This window comes from Babylonia areolata, chromosome 23 (assembly GCF_041734735.1).
Source record: "Babylonia areolata isolate BAREFJ2019XMU chromosome 23, ASM4173473v1, whole genome shotgun sequence".
NCBI lineage: Eukaryota > Metazoa > Mollusca > Gastropoda > Neogastropoda > Buccinidae > Babylonia > Babylonia areolata.
Window position 1 is genome coordinate 29,863,205 of NC_134898.1, and position 19,148 is coordinate 29,882,352.

Here is a 19,148-nt window from a genome sequence, read left to right on the forward strand (position 1 = left end):
TGTGCGTGCACATGCGCCTGGTTGTGCGATTGCCAGAGTGTGTATGTTAGTGTGTGTGTGTGTGTGCACGCACGCCAGTTTGCATGTGTGTTCCAGTGTGTGTGTGTGAGTGCACGCCACTGTGTGTGCCTGTGTGTGTGTGTGTGTGTGTGTGTGTGTGTGTTGTGGGTGTTGTTGGTGTGTGTATATGTGACGTCTCGCATGTACATTTCCTTCCTCTGCACACATCAGCCAGTCCACACACACAGTGGAATTACAGTGCTGTTTAATTGTCAACCACATTTTCAGTACAAAAATCCACTTACATTTTTTGAGGATAGTGCTTGCTGTGTACAGATTAAATAACAAACACAGTGATGGGTATTACATGATATAAAACATTTCTTATTCAAGCACAATACTGAAAACTATTTTGTGAGTGGGGTTTTTTTGTTGGATTTTTTTTGTTTGTTTGACTATCGTTTCTGAAAGGTATAATGTGAACACAACATCAGTACAGAATTGACCAGGGATGTGCGAAATTTCCAATGCCACAATGGGAACATTTTCAGTTAGGAGGTAAAACACACGTGCGCCGGACAAGACGGGTGTTCACAAGACATTTCTTTCTCCGTACTTCAACAAACTTTGTAAAAGACAACTCCCAAAACTTATCTTCTTGACCGATGCCTCAGTAACATTCTCTCTTTGCTGCTTAAAGCCCAGCCAACCACAACGGGGCTTTATCGGTTGCAAAACTGTAAATACTGATTCTGTAAATGTGGGAGAGAAAAAAAACAAAAACAAAAAAAACAACAACAAAAAACACACCCTCCCCTTAAAAAAAACAACAACAAAAAACAACAATATCCAGGAAAAAAAATATTAGGCACAAATACAGTCATATTCATGCGCATAAACCTAAAGCATACCTCTGATGTTGACTGTCTTTTTTTGGGGGGGGTTGGCGGGGGTGGGGTGGGGTGGGGGTTCAGGGGATTAATAATCTGACCTGAACATTAACATGTAATATATATATATATATTATAATTCAGAAAACTTAAGAAATTTGAGTAATAGGTATACAAAACCAAAAATTAATGACAGGCACCTCAAACGTCCTTGGCACAGAAAAGAATAGAACAACAGTAAGAATGCACAATTATCAAGTCCACTAAAAGACCAAAAATATCTGAGGCTTTCCTGACAAAAAAAAAATATAGGTGAATGGACCAGCAAGGCAGAAAATAAGAAAGCAACCTGGAAGAGACGGCAGACAGACAGAACAGGAAGAAGCCAGGAGCAAACAGAGCGACAGAAAGGAGGAAAGTTCTAGCACAGAAGGTCCATAAGGCATGGACACTATGCTGTAAAAAAGCCCCCCCAACATCCCTATGTGGATGGCTCTGTAACATTCTTTTACCATGCATTTCATCATTCACAACAACAACAACAAAAACCGGCATCATTATTCCATAACAATTACTCATTAAGAAATTTATCATAATTCCATTTTGACTCCTTAAAAAGGAATTGTGTATCACCCAATTCCAGTAAAACACACAGAGGCATTATATCATAATTCCGTTTTAATAACTCACAACATTATTGTATTATAATTTCTCACAAAGTAATTGATCATGATGGCTCTGGAAGGAACTACTGTATCATAGCAGCTGTATCTGATCTCTATGATAACAGCTCAAAAAGGGAGTTTATCACAACAGCTGAGAAAGGACTTGAATTATAATGGCTGTATCAAAACAGCTCAGAAAGGAACTGATGCCACAAGAGCTCATCTCTATGTTGACTCATCACTAACTCCCCCCCCCCCCCCCCCAGCCCCCCCAACCCCTCCACCACCACCCTCCCTCCTGATGCATGACACTGAACCCCATAAACAAGCACCTCTCACAGTGACTGTGATACACCACTGTCCAGACCCAGACTGGCCACCCCCCTGTGATATGGAACAACACAGTCCAACACAATCATACCACACTGTACTTCAGAGTGTGTCTTTGGATTAAAAAAAAGAAAAAAAGAAAAAAGAAAAGCAAAAAAAAAAAAAAAGTGGATAAAGTCTAAACTATACCGTTAACTGTAACCTGTCCACAGTGAACACAACCCCTCGACTGCTGCTAACGAGTATGCTCACTCGAGAGTCAGTGATGGACTGTTACCAAAACTGGGATAAGACAGAGCTTACAGGTCAGGACGTCAGTCACCATTTATCTAGTCTTTTCCTCTTTGGATCGCTTCACCTTCGTCCAACAAAATCAACTTCACCACTGACGACTGCACAAAAAGTAGTTCTTACACTTTAAAGTTCATGCCACTGTGATCCCTTTTCGTCAGGATTCAGCAGTCAAGGGGTTAAACAGCATCATCATCATCATCATTGACTATCATCATCACCATGACATAACTGTTGCCATGGTTGTCAGCAGACTGGGCAAAAATCACAGGCTATCACATCTCCCACACTGTGTAGTGTGCCAAGAGGTCAACACCATCAACAGTTTTTTTCCCACTGGGTAACAGCTTTCTCAGTCTTACAAACAACTCACCAGTAACAAACCGACCCATAACAAACCTGTGCAAGAAAATATCAACACTAGAACAATGGAAGACAACACAAGGATATCACTACTGACAATAGTTCTCTTCACCAACCTGATCTTCATTGTATTAACATCTGTTAAAAATCCTGTACTCAAGAAACAGCTATGCTGACGTGACATACAATTAATGCTGGGTGGAAAGAGATGTGAACATGAACTTTTTTGTGTGTGTGTGCATGAGGACAAGGACACTAACATTAGAGAGATGAAAAAAAGAAAAGGCAAATCTGAAACCATCTCTCAACATTACAAAGAATGACAGCAAAGAAGAACCCTCTCCATTGTTTTTGGGTGTTTTTTTCTCTCCCACTTGTCACTACAACCAGAAATTCTGAAAACAGATGAAAGCATGAGACATCCATCTCTTTATCTACAAAAAACAAGCTCAGCTAGAAACTAAGAAAGTATTCTGACAAGACACCCCTGTCGTGAATTTGGAGGACAGCAACAGTGCAATGTATGAGGGCAAGAATAAAAGATCAACCAGCTGCCTGTTGTCACAGGTGATGATATGGCTCATTTGTCTTTCCTCGTCTTTTCCATTTCAAAGAAAGTTTTCACAATTTATGTCCCTTGTTCTCTAGGAGATGAGACAGTATTACTGTTTCACTCTGAAATCACTACACAGCATCCATAACTGCAAGATTAATTACAGGAAGCATGCCCCACTTTCCAAAAGTTTCCTTCAGTTTGATTTCAGACTACTGTCTGAAGAATCTCACCACTTGAGACTACCACACCACCAACACTCCCTTTTTCTTCATCTGAATTAAACATTTAAGTGTTCTGAACCAAAGTTCATGTGGCCATAATAAAACAGCATAGTATTCTTTTTTTCCTCTACCTTTTTTTTTTCTCTGTCTACAGAAACAAAAACAAACAAACAAAAAAAAACCAAACCTAGAATACATGATGGATAAGTCTAGCTATGACAAAAGTTACAGACAACACACATACACAAAAAAGTGAACCAATCTACGAAGTGAATACATTTTGAAATGAGTGAAAAACACAGAATATGAATGCAAAGTGTTTTATTCAAATTTAGGCCAAAGCCAATAACTGAAACAAAGTCATATACAAATCACACAATCAGTTTTACAATAAAACAGTGCTTGATATTTGATACAGAACTTACAGATACTTATACTTGACATGATGAATCTGAATACGATAAAAAAAGAAGAGAAAAAAAACAACGAATACCTTAGAATGAATCTGGTTAAAATAAAGATACATTGCTATTAGTGTTAACACAAGATGAATCTGGTTAGAATATTAAAAAAAAAAGAAAAAAGAAAAAAAAGAACCAATAATAATCATGATGAATCCGACTGAAGACAAAGCATCAGACTTAACAAACAATGGATCTGTTTACTGAGACAAAAAATGCTATTCATACACACAAATAAGGCAGCTAAGCTCAAAAGGAATACAGCAAAGAGATGGAATCTTATAGTTGCTTATAAGTTATAGCTCATCTCCCTCCACTTTATCAACACAATCAGCACAGAACAAGAAAAAACAAACAAAAAAACAGACACATACTTTCATTGTTATTATAATATTAACCAGATATTTTACTTTCCTTGATTGTTTCCATACATGATACAAGCCACACAGTCAAAGAAAAAAAAAAAACAACAAAAAAAAAAAAAAAACAACACGCTTCCATTGTTACTACAAACCAGATATTTTACTTTCCTCGATTCAATCCAGTCAACCAGCATGGTACAAGATTTAAAAAACACACACACATTTCCAATGTTACAAACCATACATTTTACTTTCCTTGATTTCAGAATTCCAAACAAGAAGATTACAGACTAGACCTGAAAGATGTAGGCTGATATAACTGATGCCACCGGTTTCACTTTCCAGCATCTGCACTGGCTTTTACACCCAACACAGGCTGACTGACCATGTATCAATAATAGGCTTCAAACGGATGTGACAAAAACAAAAAAAAAAGTCTGTTAAACCACCAAAAGAGACTGGGAGATATCCCAGTATCAAAATTAAATTTTCGCCACTCTCTGTTGTTGTTTTTTTAAATTGTTATTTCTTAAATGCATTCAGCTCTTTGTTGCATGGTGCTAGTCAAGGGTTTTATCAACATTATAAAACTTTTCCAGAACCTAAAGGGCAAAACATTTTTCCAAGGCCTTACCAAATTTTCATGACTGTGTGTAAACACTGAATTGCACAGAAAAAAACAACAGCATGGCCATCATCAGACCATTCATCATTAAGGTACACATCTTAACAGCACTATTAATGTACATACACTTGTACTGGGTACTATTTACGTACATGAGTTGACAGTACTTTCATGCTGATCATTAATTTTTTCTTCTTCAAACTTTCAACTGATCATACGTGTACATGTCTTAATGGTCCTAACAATGTACATACATTTGTACAAGGTACTATTAATGTGCATGTATATCAGCTTGATAGTTTTTTTCCAAACCTTGTACTGATCTAGATCCTATCAATACACACACACAGATATAGGGGACATGTCAACGTACACATGTCAATAGCACTATAAAGTTGTTCAGTATTTTCCAACTTTTTACTGATCTAGAAATACAATCACAACATCAGATACTGGTTGATCTTTGTTCTTCCAAAAAATGTCAATAATCAGAAATGCAGGAGAATATGAACAGAGATTAAAGTAATACAAATACAATACCATGCAACAACCTGTTGTTTCCCGAACAAACCTACTTTCTGATGTCCACAATCCATCATCAACATCAAAGTGAAATGAAGGCAAGAACATGAACAGTGGCAGACAAACCCCAAATCTATAGGTTTGTAGTATCGGGTGGATAACAGTGAAGACAAGACCCAGGATAAAGATTTTAGAACACACACACACACACACACACACACACAAACCGACCACCAGAAAGGAAAGACAACAATGTGCTGATGTCAATAATGCTACTACAAATCAATGAAAACAAAAACAAACAGACAACCGAACACCGGGTTAAAACATAGACTCACTTTGTTTACACAAGTGAGTCAAAAAACAACAACAAAAAACAAAACAAAAAAACCCAAAAAATTCTACTTGAAAAAGAAAAGAAAAAAAGTTGTAAATCAAAACACACAAAAGCCAACAAGAAAAACTACCAGCACTAACACACTCACAGCAACACACTCCATCAGGTGTCAAGAAGTATTCATCACAAACATAAAAACACAAACTGCACATGCAACACAAACCACAAACTGAACACATAAGACAGGAGGCAGGGAAAAAAAAACAACTGAAAAGACAACATAGTTTTACAAAACAAGAAGACAAAAAACCCATTTCCGGAGAACATTTACACATACACACACACACACATACACACACACACAAAAAAAAGCTGGGGAAAGCCAGAAACCTAGACAATGACCCCACAGGGAGACCCAGATAATTTCCACCATAAACATGGAGCGAACGCGGTATCAAGGCAGCAAACTCTCAAAGACCTTTGGGAGTTGCCCCCCTTCCCTCACCACCCCCTTCCAAAAAAAAAAACACCACAACAGAAGCATCGAGGGAACAGGGCTAGGACACAGGACTGCATGTTGTGTTAAAGGCAGCCTTCACGGTTGATCAGAGGGTACGGATATTCAATGCAGATCATGACGACAGACCGGCACCCACACAATATTACGGACAATCAGTACTTCTGACAGCAACGTTTGCTAACACAAGGGCAGCACTCACAACACACCACAGCCTTTCTTAAAGCCTGAACCGGACTATAAATGGCGGGCGATTTGAATCAAGCCAGTTTCTCACCAGAGTCTGACACTGTGACGTCGGTGAAGGTTTATTCAAAATAAAAGCCTAATAAAGCTACGGTTTGGCTTCATTTATGGCAGAGAGCGAGATTTGCCTAGCAGCTTCCAATCTAGACCTGAATTGACTTTGGAAAGTACAAAATGTGTCAGCTACACGTAATACAAAATTTGAATGCAGAGAAAAGGGGCGCAACCGAAACCTTGCTCTCGGGAGTTAAGACTTTAAGTACTGCTGTTGTTACTACTACTACAAGTACTATAACACTGAGGCTAGCATTTCCTGGGCATTGACACAGAACTGGCAGCATCATTCCTGGAAGATTCCCTGATTGACAAAGAGCATTCACAAACAGTCCTGCAGCATACCAAAACGGTGCACAGCATTCAAAACAATGCATCTGTCATCTAAAAATGACAAGCAGCATTCCCAAACAGTGAGTTTCTGGATCAACAGCAGCATTCCTGAACAGTGTGACCAATCAGCAGCACAGCATTCCCAAGCAGCGTGAACCAGATCACAACACAGACCCCCCACCGCTCTACAGTCCAAACAGAATCCTAAAAAACAAATTCAAGGCCCAGTATATTTTGATGTTGAATGCCATCTCCTAACTGAAGGTTCCCCAGTTTGTTTGTTTTTTGTTTTTGTTTTTTTTAGCTGCCCCATCATCTGCACCGTTTCAGTGGCATTATACTCCCACGCCGCTCATTTAGATTCCTCCATACTCGGCCACACCTGGGTTCATCCGTCACAGTTCTAGCATCGGCAGTCCGCAGGGAACCATCGATGTTAGGTCGCCAGGAGGCCACACACCAGAGGAGACCCTGCACTGCTGCTGAGCCACTTTGGTGGTGTTCAGTGGTGCTTGTTCTGATTTCACGTACTCAGGACACCACCTACTAAGCCCCCTACTAATGACAATAAAGGCTTAGTCGCGGAGCCAGAGTGAGTGAGTGACCCTCCCAGAGTGGAGACCGCCACCACGTCCCTCAAACAACAGCCCCCCATGATTCTGCCGACACGGTTCCCCAGTTTCCATACAGTGTTTGCTTTCCCTAAAGCACATCTTCCTGTCTTCTTTCCCATCATCTTTGATGTCTGTATGCAACTCTTTTCCCTAACCCGCCCTTCCACCCTCTCTTCATGAAATCAAAGACAGTGGCTAAATATGCACAATACTGCAGTACATCTTAAAATACAGGGTAAATAATTTGATTGAGAACACCAGATCTCATAATTAAATCGATGTAACAAGCCGAATAGAATAATTAAGATAAGATGCCAGGCTTTTTCGGATGAACAAGTTGGATAAACATGTATAGTTTTGATAATTTATCAAAATTATTCACGTTTATCCAAATTGTGCAATCGTATTGGACTTATCAGATAAGTGTGATTTTCAGCACGGAACAAACAAAGCGTGTGTTTCAAACAAGTTGACTTTGGGGAATGAAATGAAGCTCAAAATGGGCAGGAGAAACAAACCTACAATGTGATTTTTACCAGCAAGACTTTCCCTACAGACCAATTCCAGCGCGCTTCCTGACAACAGTAAACCTTTCCTATGTGTAAACCTTTCCTGACCTGTGTAAACCTTTCCTGACCAGTGCAGACACTCTGTCCCAAACCGAGTCCAGGCTCAGCAGGGGGAAAAAATAACAAGTGTGAATGGTCTCCTGTTTACCAGCCTTTACAAGCAAGGCTGGCGAGGAGGAAGGGGCACTGTGAGGGGGTGGGGTGGGGTGCGAACAAGTATCTGAAAATAAAACTAGTGTTTTCAACTTTACCAAGCCCAAATAAAAGTTCACACGCTTATGTCACATTTAACTTACTATGCTTCTGTTTGGACAGCGGCTTCACCTCAAGCTGGGGCCAGCTTGCAAACAATGACGACATACTGACGCACAGACCCTGACAACACTGATCATGACGTCAACACAGATCATGACATCAACGCTGCCATGACAAAACTATCATGGCATCAACAACTGGTTCTGCAGCTAGCCAGGCCTGGGCAGGACTGACAACACTGTACGATGATCAGCTACACGGGATTGGGAAGGCGGCCGGGACTGGAAGGGTGGACGACACACCACAGAGAAGATCTGGAGCTAGCAAAACACTCAACACTTGTCCCTTCCACCACCCCAACAACTGACTGACCGGCGAAGAAAAACCCATCCGCTTTTGAACTGGAACAAGCTCTTGTCTTAACTCCTCTCTGCTTAAACCTACCCACGAGATTCATGTTCAAGTTCCGTCTCTGCATTATCTCAACCCCCATCAGGTGCCAATTCTTTTCAAAACAGAAACAGCTGCTGCCTCATATATCCTCCCTGGTCTTTCAAGCAAGCAAAGCTATTTTTCAACGCCCTTTCTGGTCTTTCAAGCAAGCAAAACTATTCTTCAACGCCTTCTTTGGTCTTTGAAACAGGCAAAACTATCCTTCAACGCCTTCTTTGGTCTTTCAAGCAGGCAAAACTGGTCTCCTACACCCTCTCTCTTTCAAGCAAGCAAAAATGTCCTTCAGCGCCCTCTCTGGTCTTTTAAGCTAGCAAAACTTCCTCCAACACACTCTGGTCTTTCAAACAGGCAAAACTGTTTTTCAATGCCTTCTCTGGTCTTTCAAGTAAGCAAAACCGTTCTTCAATGCCCTCTCTATTTCAAGCAAGCAAAACTGTCCTACATGCTGTCAAAACCATCTCCGCAGTCCTTGCAAGTGTGGGCAGTGACTGTTGCATGTCTATCCGTACCCCTCTCTGTGTCTCCTCTCTCCGCAGCCAGGCAGCAGGACGTCTGCCTGACAACACAGCAACAGCACCTGTGGCTGTGAGCCTCCTTCATGAGAGGCCATGGATTTGAACCACAACATATTCCTCCCCCTAGGGCCAAGTTATCTAGGTTTCCGCAGGGTCAGGTAACACCGCAGCTGGTGCTTCCTGCGCCCTTTCCCCGACCTCCACACGAACACGGACAGGACAAACACACGACAGACAAAGACAGAGACGACCTCCAGCCAACACACAGACCCTGCACGGGTCCCTCGTGGTGTGCAGTCAGGTCTCAGAGGCTTGCAGGACTCCCTTTCGCGGCCACGGCAACACGTCGCACACACCTCCCTCATCACGACACTCAGTCCTCGTGTTGTTGTTGTTGCTGTTGCCCATGGCGATACCGTTTCCTGCAGCGCAAGCCCCGTGCCGAGACCCCTGCACGCAGTCTCCTAAATGATAGGAGGAGCGAAGGACTGCGGCTCGGTGGCCTGCTGGAACAGTGGAGTGGTGGCGGTAGGGGTGGTTGGGGAGCGGGGCGAGCGGGCCTTGGAGTACTGGGTGTAGGTGAGGGTGTAGTTCTTGAAGCAGCAGAGCTGGTGGTCGTTGCGGCTGTAGCCCGGGATGGTGTCCGCCTGCTCCAGCGTCTTGTGGGTGTCCCGCGCGATGGACGCCTGGAAACACGCCCGGTCACACACGTTCGTCACACAACCCCTCTTGATCCTTTCACTTCCGAACTATTTGTGATTTTTTTGCAAAATAATCACCAACCTCTTAAAAAAAGAAAAAAAGAAAAAAAAAAAATCACAAAAATTACAACTGTGCTCAGAAGTATGTAAAAAACATACTTTTTCTTGAAGGAAAATGAATGGAGATTCCAAGAATATAATCATCATAACTTCAGTACTGACATGATGAAATAACTCCAAATCAGAACATAACTCGGCATTTTTTTGGGGGAAAACGCAGAATATTTTGAAAAATATATATATAAAAAAATGAAAATTCAAGTTTGTTTATTTCATGGGTGGAAATGGTGCCAATATATTTGCAAATGTGTTAGACACAACAACCACGTGCGATTATGTTGTTTCCTGCACTATCATGTTTTAAACATAAACACTATACATAACCACTCACACACACACCCATACACACACCTTCCTACCCAAATAGCCACAAACACAATCACACAATATAACTACACAAAAGCCCACTGTAAACAATATTTCTACTTGAAGCTTTCATCTGGACAGTTTCATAGTAAATGAAAACCCCATAATGAAGGGTTTAAGCTAAAATATTGGGGTGGTTTAAGACCCTCTTCTGACATGATCCCACCCCCTTCCTGTTGATGTACCTTGTAGCATGCAAACATCATCAGGATAACTAGAATCACGTCAGTTGATCAACATCACTTTCGTTTTTGTTTTTTTTAATCACGATTTCATAGTTGTTTCTGTTGACGTTGGGTGGAAAATCAAACAAAATTCTAGCCACCTCTTCTGTACTGTACGTTCTGGCAGCCATGTTGAACACAGTCAACAAGCTGCACACTGACCTTGTTGGCAAAGATTGTCATGAGGAACTGTCCAGGACGGAACACGTTCAGCACCTTCTCTATCAGGTCATGGTACGTCTCCTGCAACACACACCCACACACACTTCACTTTCAGTTTCTCCAGGCCTGGAGGTGTCACTGCATTTGGACAAATCAATATACAATACAGCACACCTGCTAGGCAGATAACTGACAGCGGCATAACTCAACATACTAGTCAGGCCTTGACTGTATGCATGTATAACTGTGTACCTGTCAAAATGGATTTCTTCGAAAGAATTCTGCCTGAGGACAACAGTCTCATTGCCATGGGTTTTTGGGGGTTTTTTTTCAGTGCAACAAATGCATGCTTCACATGGGACCTCCATTTATTGTCTAATCTGAACGACCAGACACTCAGTTTGATTTCTGCAGTCAAAATCAAACGAAAGGGCGAAAAAGGACTCAAACCCAGACCCTCACAAACACTGTACTGGCAGATGCACACACTGCTATGTCCTATTGTGGAGGTGCTCTGTTGCGACATGTTCTCCCAGGAGAAAACAGTGCAAAATTCACACAGCGATTGTGATTTTGTGACAGAAATAAATAATACAAAAAAGAAAAAAAAAAAAAAAAAAAAAGAAGAAGAAAGTTCCACTCCAAGTGGCACACCGATCGTGGAGTGACTATGAACTTGTAACATGCACCCTATCTGCGGCTGACCCTCCAACAAAGGGGGGTTTATTATCATTGATACTAAAAACAGTGCCTATCTTCAATCAGCGACTGAACTCTCAGCCTTTTACAAACACACAGCAGGCAATGGATGACACCCTGCATCTGCTCACAATCAATGCCCTGACATGCACCAAGTGAGCTGCTTGGGACCAACCACCACAGCGAAGTTATCAACGTTCTGTACTGAAGATTGGAAGGAGCAGGTTTAATCAGCAGGGATTTTTTCAGCCCGTGGCCGGCTCCTACTACCCTGAAGTTGAGCGAGCTTTGGGCTCAGATGGGAAGACAGTCGAATGCCATCCACTTCACAAATGCGTCTTTGGGAATGCTGTTCAGCTTTCCTGACCAACAACACAGGTGTCCATATCTCTCAACGTGGTTGATGCAAAGATATATTCTGAGAGTACAACCTTGTCAAGCAATCCCACACCTAGACAAGCGCCCTAAGCAGCATCTTTGTCACACACACACACACCCATCATGATCAAAATACAAAAAACAAAATATCCCAAGTTCTGAAACATACACAGAGAAAAAATAATAATAAAAGAAAAAAAAACACGAAAGGAGTCTTGTTCTTTTGGAAGGGCTTACCTGGGGAACGTTGCTCTCAAAACTGACGTAGCTACAGTGAGGCTCTGGGGTGACGTGGATTGTGATGTAATGACCCTGACAAACACAACAAACACAAACCTCATGAACAGATATGACAACAGAAACACAAACCTCATGAACAGATATGACAACAGAAACACAAACCTCATGAACAGATATGACAACAGAAACACAAACCTCATGAACAGACCTCGACACCAGTAACACAAACATCACATATAAATAATTATCATCATCACCTTGGACAGCACACTGCACAGCCAGACAAAGCCTGTGACACTGAACTATCTGTTCTGTTCACTGGAGATAATAATGATCGCCCAAAACCAAAAGATCACAGGAACGCTCATCTAACACAAAATTATTCACTATATTCAGAGGTGGAGAGAGAGACTGAACACACACGCAGAGGCACACAAACAAGAGTAACTCAAAAACAGATGAACAGATAAGGAGCCATGCAAAAGATTGCTGATCTGTGGGAACCAATCCCCAGTTTATCATAATCATCATTATTATCGATACTTACATAGCACCTCTCTTTGACCAGAGATCATTACATATCAATCAAAATGTTATTTTAAAGTCTGCACAAAAATTCTTTGACACAGACTGTTGGGCCACACTTTTACGATAATATAACACATCATTAATTTCATACCATCTTTCTGTCTGTCATGTGTGGGTGTAGGTGTGCACATATGTTCACATGAAAAATGTGTGAGTGTATGTTTGTGTTTATCAAATGTTATGTAGATAATAACAACAACAATAACAATAATAGCAATATCATTATCATCATCATTATTAACAATAATAGCAATATCATTATCATCATCATTATCATTATTTTCATGAATGATAATAATGTACATTAATACAGTGCTTGCCCTGCGGTTCTACACGCATTTTATAATACATGGAGTATGAGTAAGGTACAGGAATTCAAGAAGAAAAATAAAAGTCAAGATACAAACTCGCTTAACAAATTTACTATTTATAGAAAAACAAACTAACGTCAATCACAACTCATACACCTCTCCCATGTCACCCCCCCACAAACACACACACACACTGATGCACCCACAAGTACAAATCCATAATACATCTAGTCCATCCTCATCATTCAGATAGCAGATAGACAGAGGTGGGAATGAGAAGAAAGCCGACGAAGACTGACAACACACACACACAGACAGGGGCCATCACTCACGTCAGGCAGCAGTCCGTTCATGGAGTAGCCGCACGGCTCAAACAGGAAGTCGTCTATCTGCATCCCAGGGATGATGTCAACGATGCCGGATTTCTGGGGGACAGTCACAATTGTTTGTTTAACATCCGGGGCCCGGTGTGTCCATGTGACACTGCAAATTGTTGCATGTGCGTTACGTAGTGTGTGTGTGTGTGTGTGTGTGTGTGTGTGTGTGTGTGTGTTGCGTGTATGGTGGGGCCTGAATGTGTGTTTTTGTCAGTTAAGGATTGGGCCTGGGTGTCTGTGTGAAACTGCAGATTGCTGAATGTGCGTTACGTAGTGTGTGTGTGTGTGTGTGTGTGTGTGTGTGTGTGTGTGTGTGTGTGTGTGTGTGTGTGTGTGTGTGTGTGTGTATGAGAGAGACACTGTGTGCGTGCGTGTTTGTGTGTGCGTGTGTGTGTGTGTGTGTGTTCGTGTGTGTGTGTGTGTGAGTGTGTGTGTGTGTGCGGGTGTGTGTGTGCATGTGTGTGTGTGTGTATGTATGAGAGAGACACTGTGTGCGTGCGTGTTTGTGTGCGTGTGTGTGTGTGTGTGCCTGTTCGTGTGTGCGCGTGCGCGCGTCAGACACTGTGTGTGTGAATTTATATGTGTGTGCATGTGTGTGCATCTGCATAACTGTAAAAGTATGTTGGCGTGCGAGGGTGTGCATAAGTTCACTGAACATGGCCCATTTTTATTTCAATCACTTGCCATCTATGCGTCCTTCAATTCTATTTCAATCTATTTACTTAATCATTTATTTTGTTTATTTATTTCATTATTCAAAAAAAGATTTAGAGCATTCTATATAAACCTAACGTAGGCTCTCAAGGCCTGACCAGCATGTCTGGTTTATGGGTGGGTCAAGCATTTGCAAGCAGATGTGTAGTGTATATGAATCAGTTGCATGCTTTGACGCTTCCTTGATGCAGAGCTGTATTTCCATCTGCATGACTAACGGTTTGTCACCACTGTTTGTATTATATTACTGTAAAGTTTGGTTCTTCCTCTGATACTCGACTTCTCAGGATACCTCATGTCAGAAGTAAGACCTATGGACATAGATCGTTTTCTTTTCAATCACCAAAGACGTGGAACAAGCTCCCTGATAACCTCCATCATTCTGATTCCCTCGCATCTTTTAAATCTCATCTCAAAACTCGCCTTATCCCTCAGCAATGAGTTCGATTGTGGCAGGTCCACTTCCTTTGAGTTAGCTGTGCTTGACTATGTATGTATACATATGTATGTGTACATAACTACATGCATGTATATGAATGTGTATTGTGTGTGCGTGTGTTTATGGAAGTTTGTGCCTGCCTATGTGTGCGTATGTGTTAGGGTAGCTGTTAGATACACATGCATGTTAAAATGTATGTATGCAGTGTGTGTGTGTGTGCGCGTGTGTGTGCGTGCGTGCGTGTGTGTGTAGTCACATTTCGGTGTGTGTATGTAACATAGATGTAATGTTTTATGTTAACAAAAGCGTTTCTGTAAAGCACCCAGAGCAGATTTCTGGATAGTGTGCTACAGAAGTATCCATTATTATTATTATTATTATTATAAGCCGCAACTTTTTCTCCCAGCTTCAACCTCTGTGGCTTATACAATGATGCGGCTTATTTGAGGATTTTAACGATCCCGGGAGTGTCACGTTCTTGTCTAAGCTTCCCTTCAAGTTCAACTCACCAAAATCATGATTTCTGTCCATGAATTTTTGGATGAGCTTACTGTGCTAACTGTTCACGATTTAAAAATCAAATCTGCACACATTAAAACCTTCAGATCAGCATTCAGGTCTGCTCTGCTCAAGCGCACACCCTCATCATGCCAAAAATTCAACGTTATGCCTATGATGTAGCCTTCAAATTGAAGGCGATTGACCTAGCAGACAACAGTGCAAGTGACGAACCAGCAGCGACCTCCACCTTGCGTTCATGTTCATCAAGTGAAGGTGAGGCTGAAGTCAGTGACAAGACGGTGGAGAAAGCTGCATTTGTTCTCTTCAACTCAGACACTTCTTCTTCTTCTTCCGCATTCACTCATATGCACACGAGTGGGCTTTTACGTGTATGACCGTTTTTACCCCACCATGTAGGCAGCCATACTCCGTTTTCGGGGGTGTGCATGCTGGGTATGTTCTTGTTTCCATAACCCACCGAACGCCGACATGGAACAGACACTGAAGACGAAGATTTCAGTGGATTCAGTGAGCAGGACCACACTGAATAAATTTGACTATCCTTAAATTATGGATCTTATTTTCATTGCGTTTATTTTTGTGTGTGTGTGTGGCACTAGCAGTATTTTCGTTTGCTTTTCTTTGTGTTGTTTCCGATTGTGTTTATTTCATAACCTACAGTATTGACAGCTTTTCTGTAGTATCGGTATGTGTTCCGGTACCAGTAATAAGTGCAGCTTATAAGCCAGTGCAGCTTATGTGTGTATGAAGTTCAATTTTTTTCAAAATTTAGTGGGTGCTGCTCAATAGACTGAACTTCACGGTACACTGTGCTTTATCATATTTTCTCATATCAGAGAGAGGGCATGACTACAGTGCAACGCCACCCCTCTTTTTTTTTTTGGCCTGTAAGTGTATTTGTTTTCTTATCAAAGTGGATTTTTCAACAGAATTTTGCAGGGACAATACTTTTGTTGCTGTGGGTTCTTAACATGCACAAAATGTATACTATACAGGAGAGCACGGTTTATCGTCTCATCCTAATGACTAGCGTCTATCCATACCACTCAAGGTCTAGTGGAGGAGGACTATACACTGGCAAGTGTGGGGAGATTCAAACCGGTGCGCTCAGATTCTCTCGCTTCCTAGGCGGCGGGTATGTTACCACCACGCTATGTGACAGAAAGACAAAACCTACCTGTGTGGCTTCCTTGCCATCGGCACACTCCTCCTTGGTGAAGATGTGCATCTTCTCTGGACACATGTCCCACATCAGCAGCTGTCGACAGGCAACCACAGCATGTGTTGTCAACAATGGGCCTCTTACAATATCCATAATCTTCTGCTTCTGCGTTCACTTGTATGCACACGAGTGGGCTTTTACATGTATGACCGTTTTTACCTCGCCATGTAGGCAGTCATACTCCGTTTTCGGGGGTGTGCATGCTGGGTATGTTCTTGTTTCCATAACCCACCGAACGCTGACATGGATTACAGGATTTTAACGTGCGTATTTGATCTTCTGCTTGCATATACACACGAAGGGGGTTCAGGCACTAGCAGGTCTGCACACATGTTGACCTGGGAGATCGTAAAAATCTCCACCCTTTACCCACCAGGCGCCGTCAGCGTGATTCGAACCCGGGACCCTCAGATTGACAGTCCAACGCTTTAACCACTCGGCTATTGCGCCCGTCTATCCATCATCAATAGTGAGTGCCTCTACCAACATGCATCATCAATAAGGGGTCCTCCTTCAGACCCAAATCATCGATAATGTGTCCCTCTTCCAAACTGCATCATCAGTAATAGGTCACTCTTCCAACATGCATCATTAAAAATGGATCCCTCTTCCAATGGGTCCCTCTTCCAACATCAATCATCAATTATAGGATCCTCATATAACATCCATCATTAATGAGTCCCTCTTCCAACACACATCACCAAATGGGTCTCTCTTATAACATGCATCATCAATAATGGGTCCGTCTTCTAGCATACATCGTTAATAATGGGTCCCTCTTCCGACACACATCATCAATAATGGGTCCCTCTTCCAACACACATTATCAATAATGGGTCCGTCTTCTAGCATGCATCGTTAATAATGGGTCCCTCTTCCAACACACATCATCAATAATGGGTCCCTCTTCCAACACACATCATCAATAATGGGTCCCTCTTCCAACACACATCATCAATAATGGGTCCCTCTTCCAACACACATCATCAATAATGGGTCCTTCTTCCAACACACATCATCAATAATGGTCCGTCTTCTAGCATGCATCGTTAATAATGGGTCCCTCTTCCAACACACATCATCAGTAATGAGTCCCTCTTCCAACACATATCATCAATAATGAGTCCCTCTTCCAACACACATCATCAATAATGAGTCCCTCTTCCAACACACATCATCAGTAATGGGTCCCTATTCAACACACATCATCAATAATGGGTCCCTCTTCAACACACATCATCAATAATGAGTCCCTCTTCCAACACACATCATCAATAATGGGTCCTTCTTCCAACACATATCATCAATAATGGGTCCCTCTTCCAGCACACATCATCAATAATGGGTCCCTCTTCCAACACACATCATCAATAATGGGTCCCTCTTCCAACACACATCATCAATAATGGGTCCCTCTTCCAACACACATCATCAATAATGGGTCCCTCTTCCAACACACATCATCAATAATGGGTCCCTCTTCCAACACACATCATCAATAATGGGTCCCTCTTCATAATGCAACCACAGAAAGACAGGTGCATCACTTTCACAGAAGGCCACGTGTGAAACACACACAAAACACACACACAAAGAGACACTGACACACAACACTGACATGAACACACTGACACTCACTTCAAAGGTCTGATCTGGCTTGGTCACCCCCTCATCTTCCAGTGTGTACAGGTACCTGAAGACACAAACAGAAACCAGTTGAGACTCTTGTTGTACTGTACAAGAGGAAAAGATACCCGAATAAAATATCATTACTTGTAGTAAATACAACAACAACCAAAAAAAAACTTAGCCATATGCACAGCACAGGAGCAGGAGTCAAGATGGCTGCCGGAAAAAGAGGGCGCTAGTCAGGGGTGCAAAGGGGAGGTAACCTACTTCGGGAGGTTATTGGCCGTAGCTAGTTTCGTTTTCTCTGCATAGGCGGGTAGTAGTTTGCACAGGACAGGAATCAGACCCCTGCCGGAGTTTGCACTAGTGGGTCACGGTTAAGTATGTGTACTTAAAATACCATTACTTGTAGTGCATGTGGCTTATAATCCATCAATGACTGCTATACTTGCATCTCAGCAAACTTGTGCAGGTGAGGATGATGAGAGAGAGAGAGAGACAGAGAGACTGAGACTGAGAGAGAGAGAGAGATGAGACACAGAGAGAGATGAGACAGAGAAAGAAAGAGAAGACAGTGAGTATCAGACAGAGTGAGAGAGAAAGACAGACAGCATGAGAGAAAGACAGTGATACAGTCATAAAGTCACACATACACACACACAGAGACAAAGAGAGAGAAGACATTTAGAGAGTTGAAGAGACAGACAGACAGACATGCAAACAGAGAAAAGATAATGAGTCACACAGAGAGAGACATGAAGAGAGAGAGAGACAGAGGGACAGACAGAGAAACAGACAGACAGAGAGACACACTGACACAGAGTGAGAGAGAAAGACAGAGAGTAACAGAGACAGAAAAGACAGTGAGTCAGAAAGAGAGAGAAAAGACAGCGAGTCAGAGAGAGAAAAGACAAGTCAGAGAGAGAGAGAGGCAGACAGACATGAGGGACAGACAGTGCACAGCTGACAGTGATGACCTCACCAGCAGTCTCTGTTGATGCGGCCCAGTGTGTATGCTGAACCATCTGTAAACACAGCACACCCATGGTAAGTACATGGACAGAAACTGAGAAAATCATACTATTCATAGCTACCTCACACACACACACACACACACACAAAACAGTAACAACAAAAAACACAAACAAAAAATACTTGCCATATATATATATATGGTTATCTCCCCTCCCACATTCCTGACCTCAAATCATCTCCAGTGTTGACAATTTTTGGCAACCCACTGCTGAAGTACTCCCCCCCCCCCCCCCCAATTCTTT

At 42.1% G+C, this 19,148-nt stretch overlaps 1 protein-coding gene across 1 annotated transcript in view; it reads right to left on the reverse strand.

Annotated features, from left to right (window-relative positions):
- Window positions 1-254: 254 nt before the first annotated feature.
- Window positions 255-19,148, reverse strand: part of LOC143297998 (S-adenosylmethionine decarboxylase proenzyme-like) — a 27,607-nt gene continuing 8,713 nt past the window's right edge. Inside the window, exons 6-12 of the mRNA XM_076610641.1 lie at window positions 18,854-18,896; window positions 17,881-17,935; window positions 16,198-16,278; window positions 13,301-13,393; window positions 12,067-12,141; window positions 10,753-10,833; window positions 255-9,865 (exon numbers count right to left, since the gene is read on the reverse strand). Coding sequence (XP_076466756.1) covers window positions 9,644-9,865; window positions 10,753-10,833; window positions 12,067-12,141; window positions 13,301-13,393; window positions 16,198-16,278; window positions 17,881-17,935; window positions 18,854-18,896 — 650 coding nt within the window. The 3' untranslated portion in view covers window positions 255-9,643. The remainder of the gene's footprint in view (window positions 9,866-10,752; window positions 10,834-12,066; window positions 12,142-13,300; window positions 13,394-16,197; window positions 16,279-17,880; window positions 17,936-18,853; window positions 18,897-19,148) is intronic.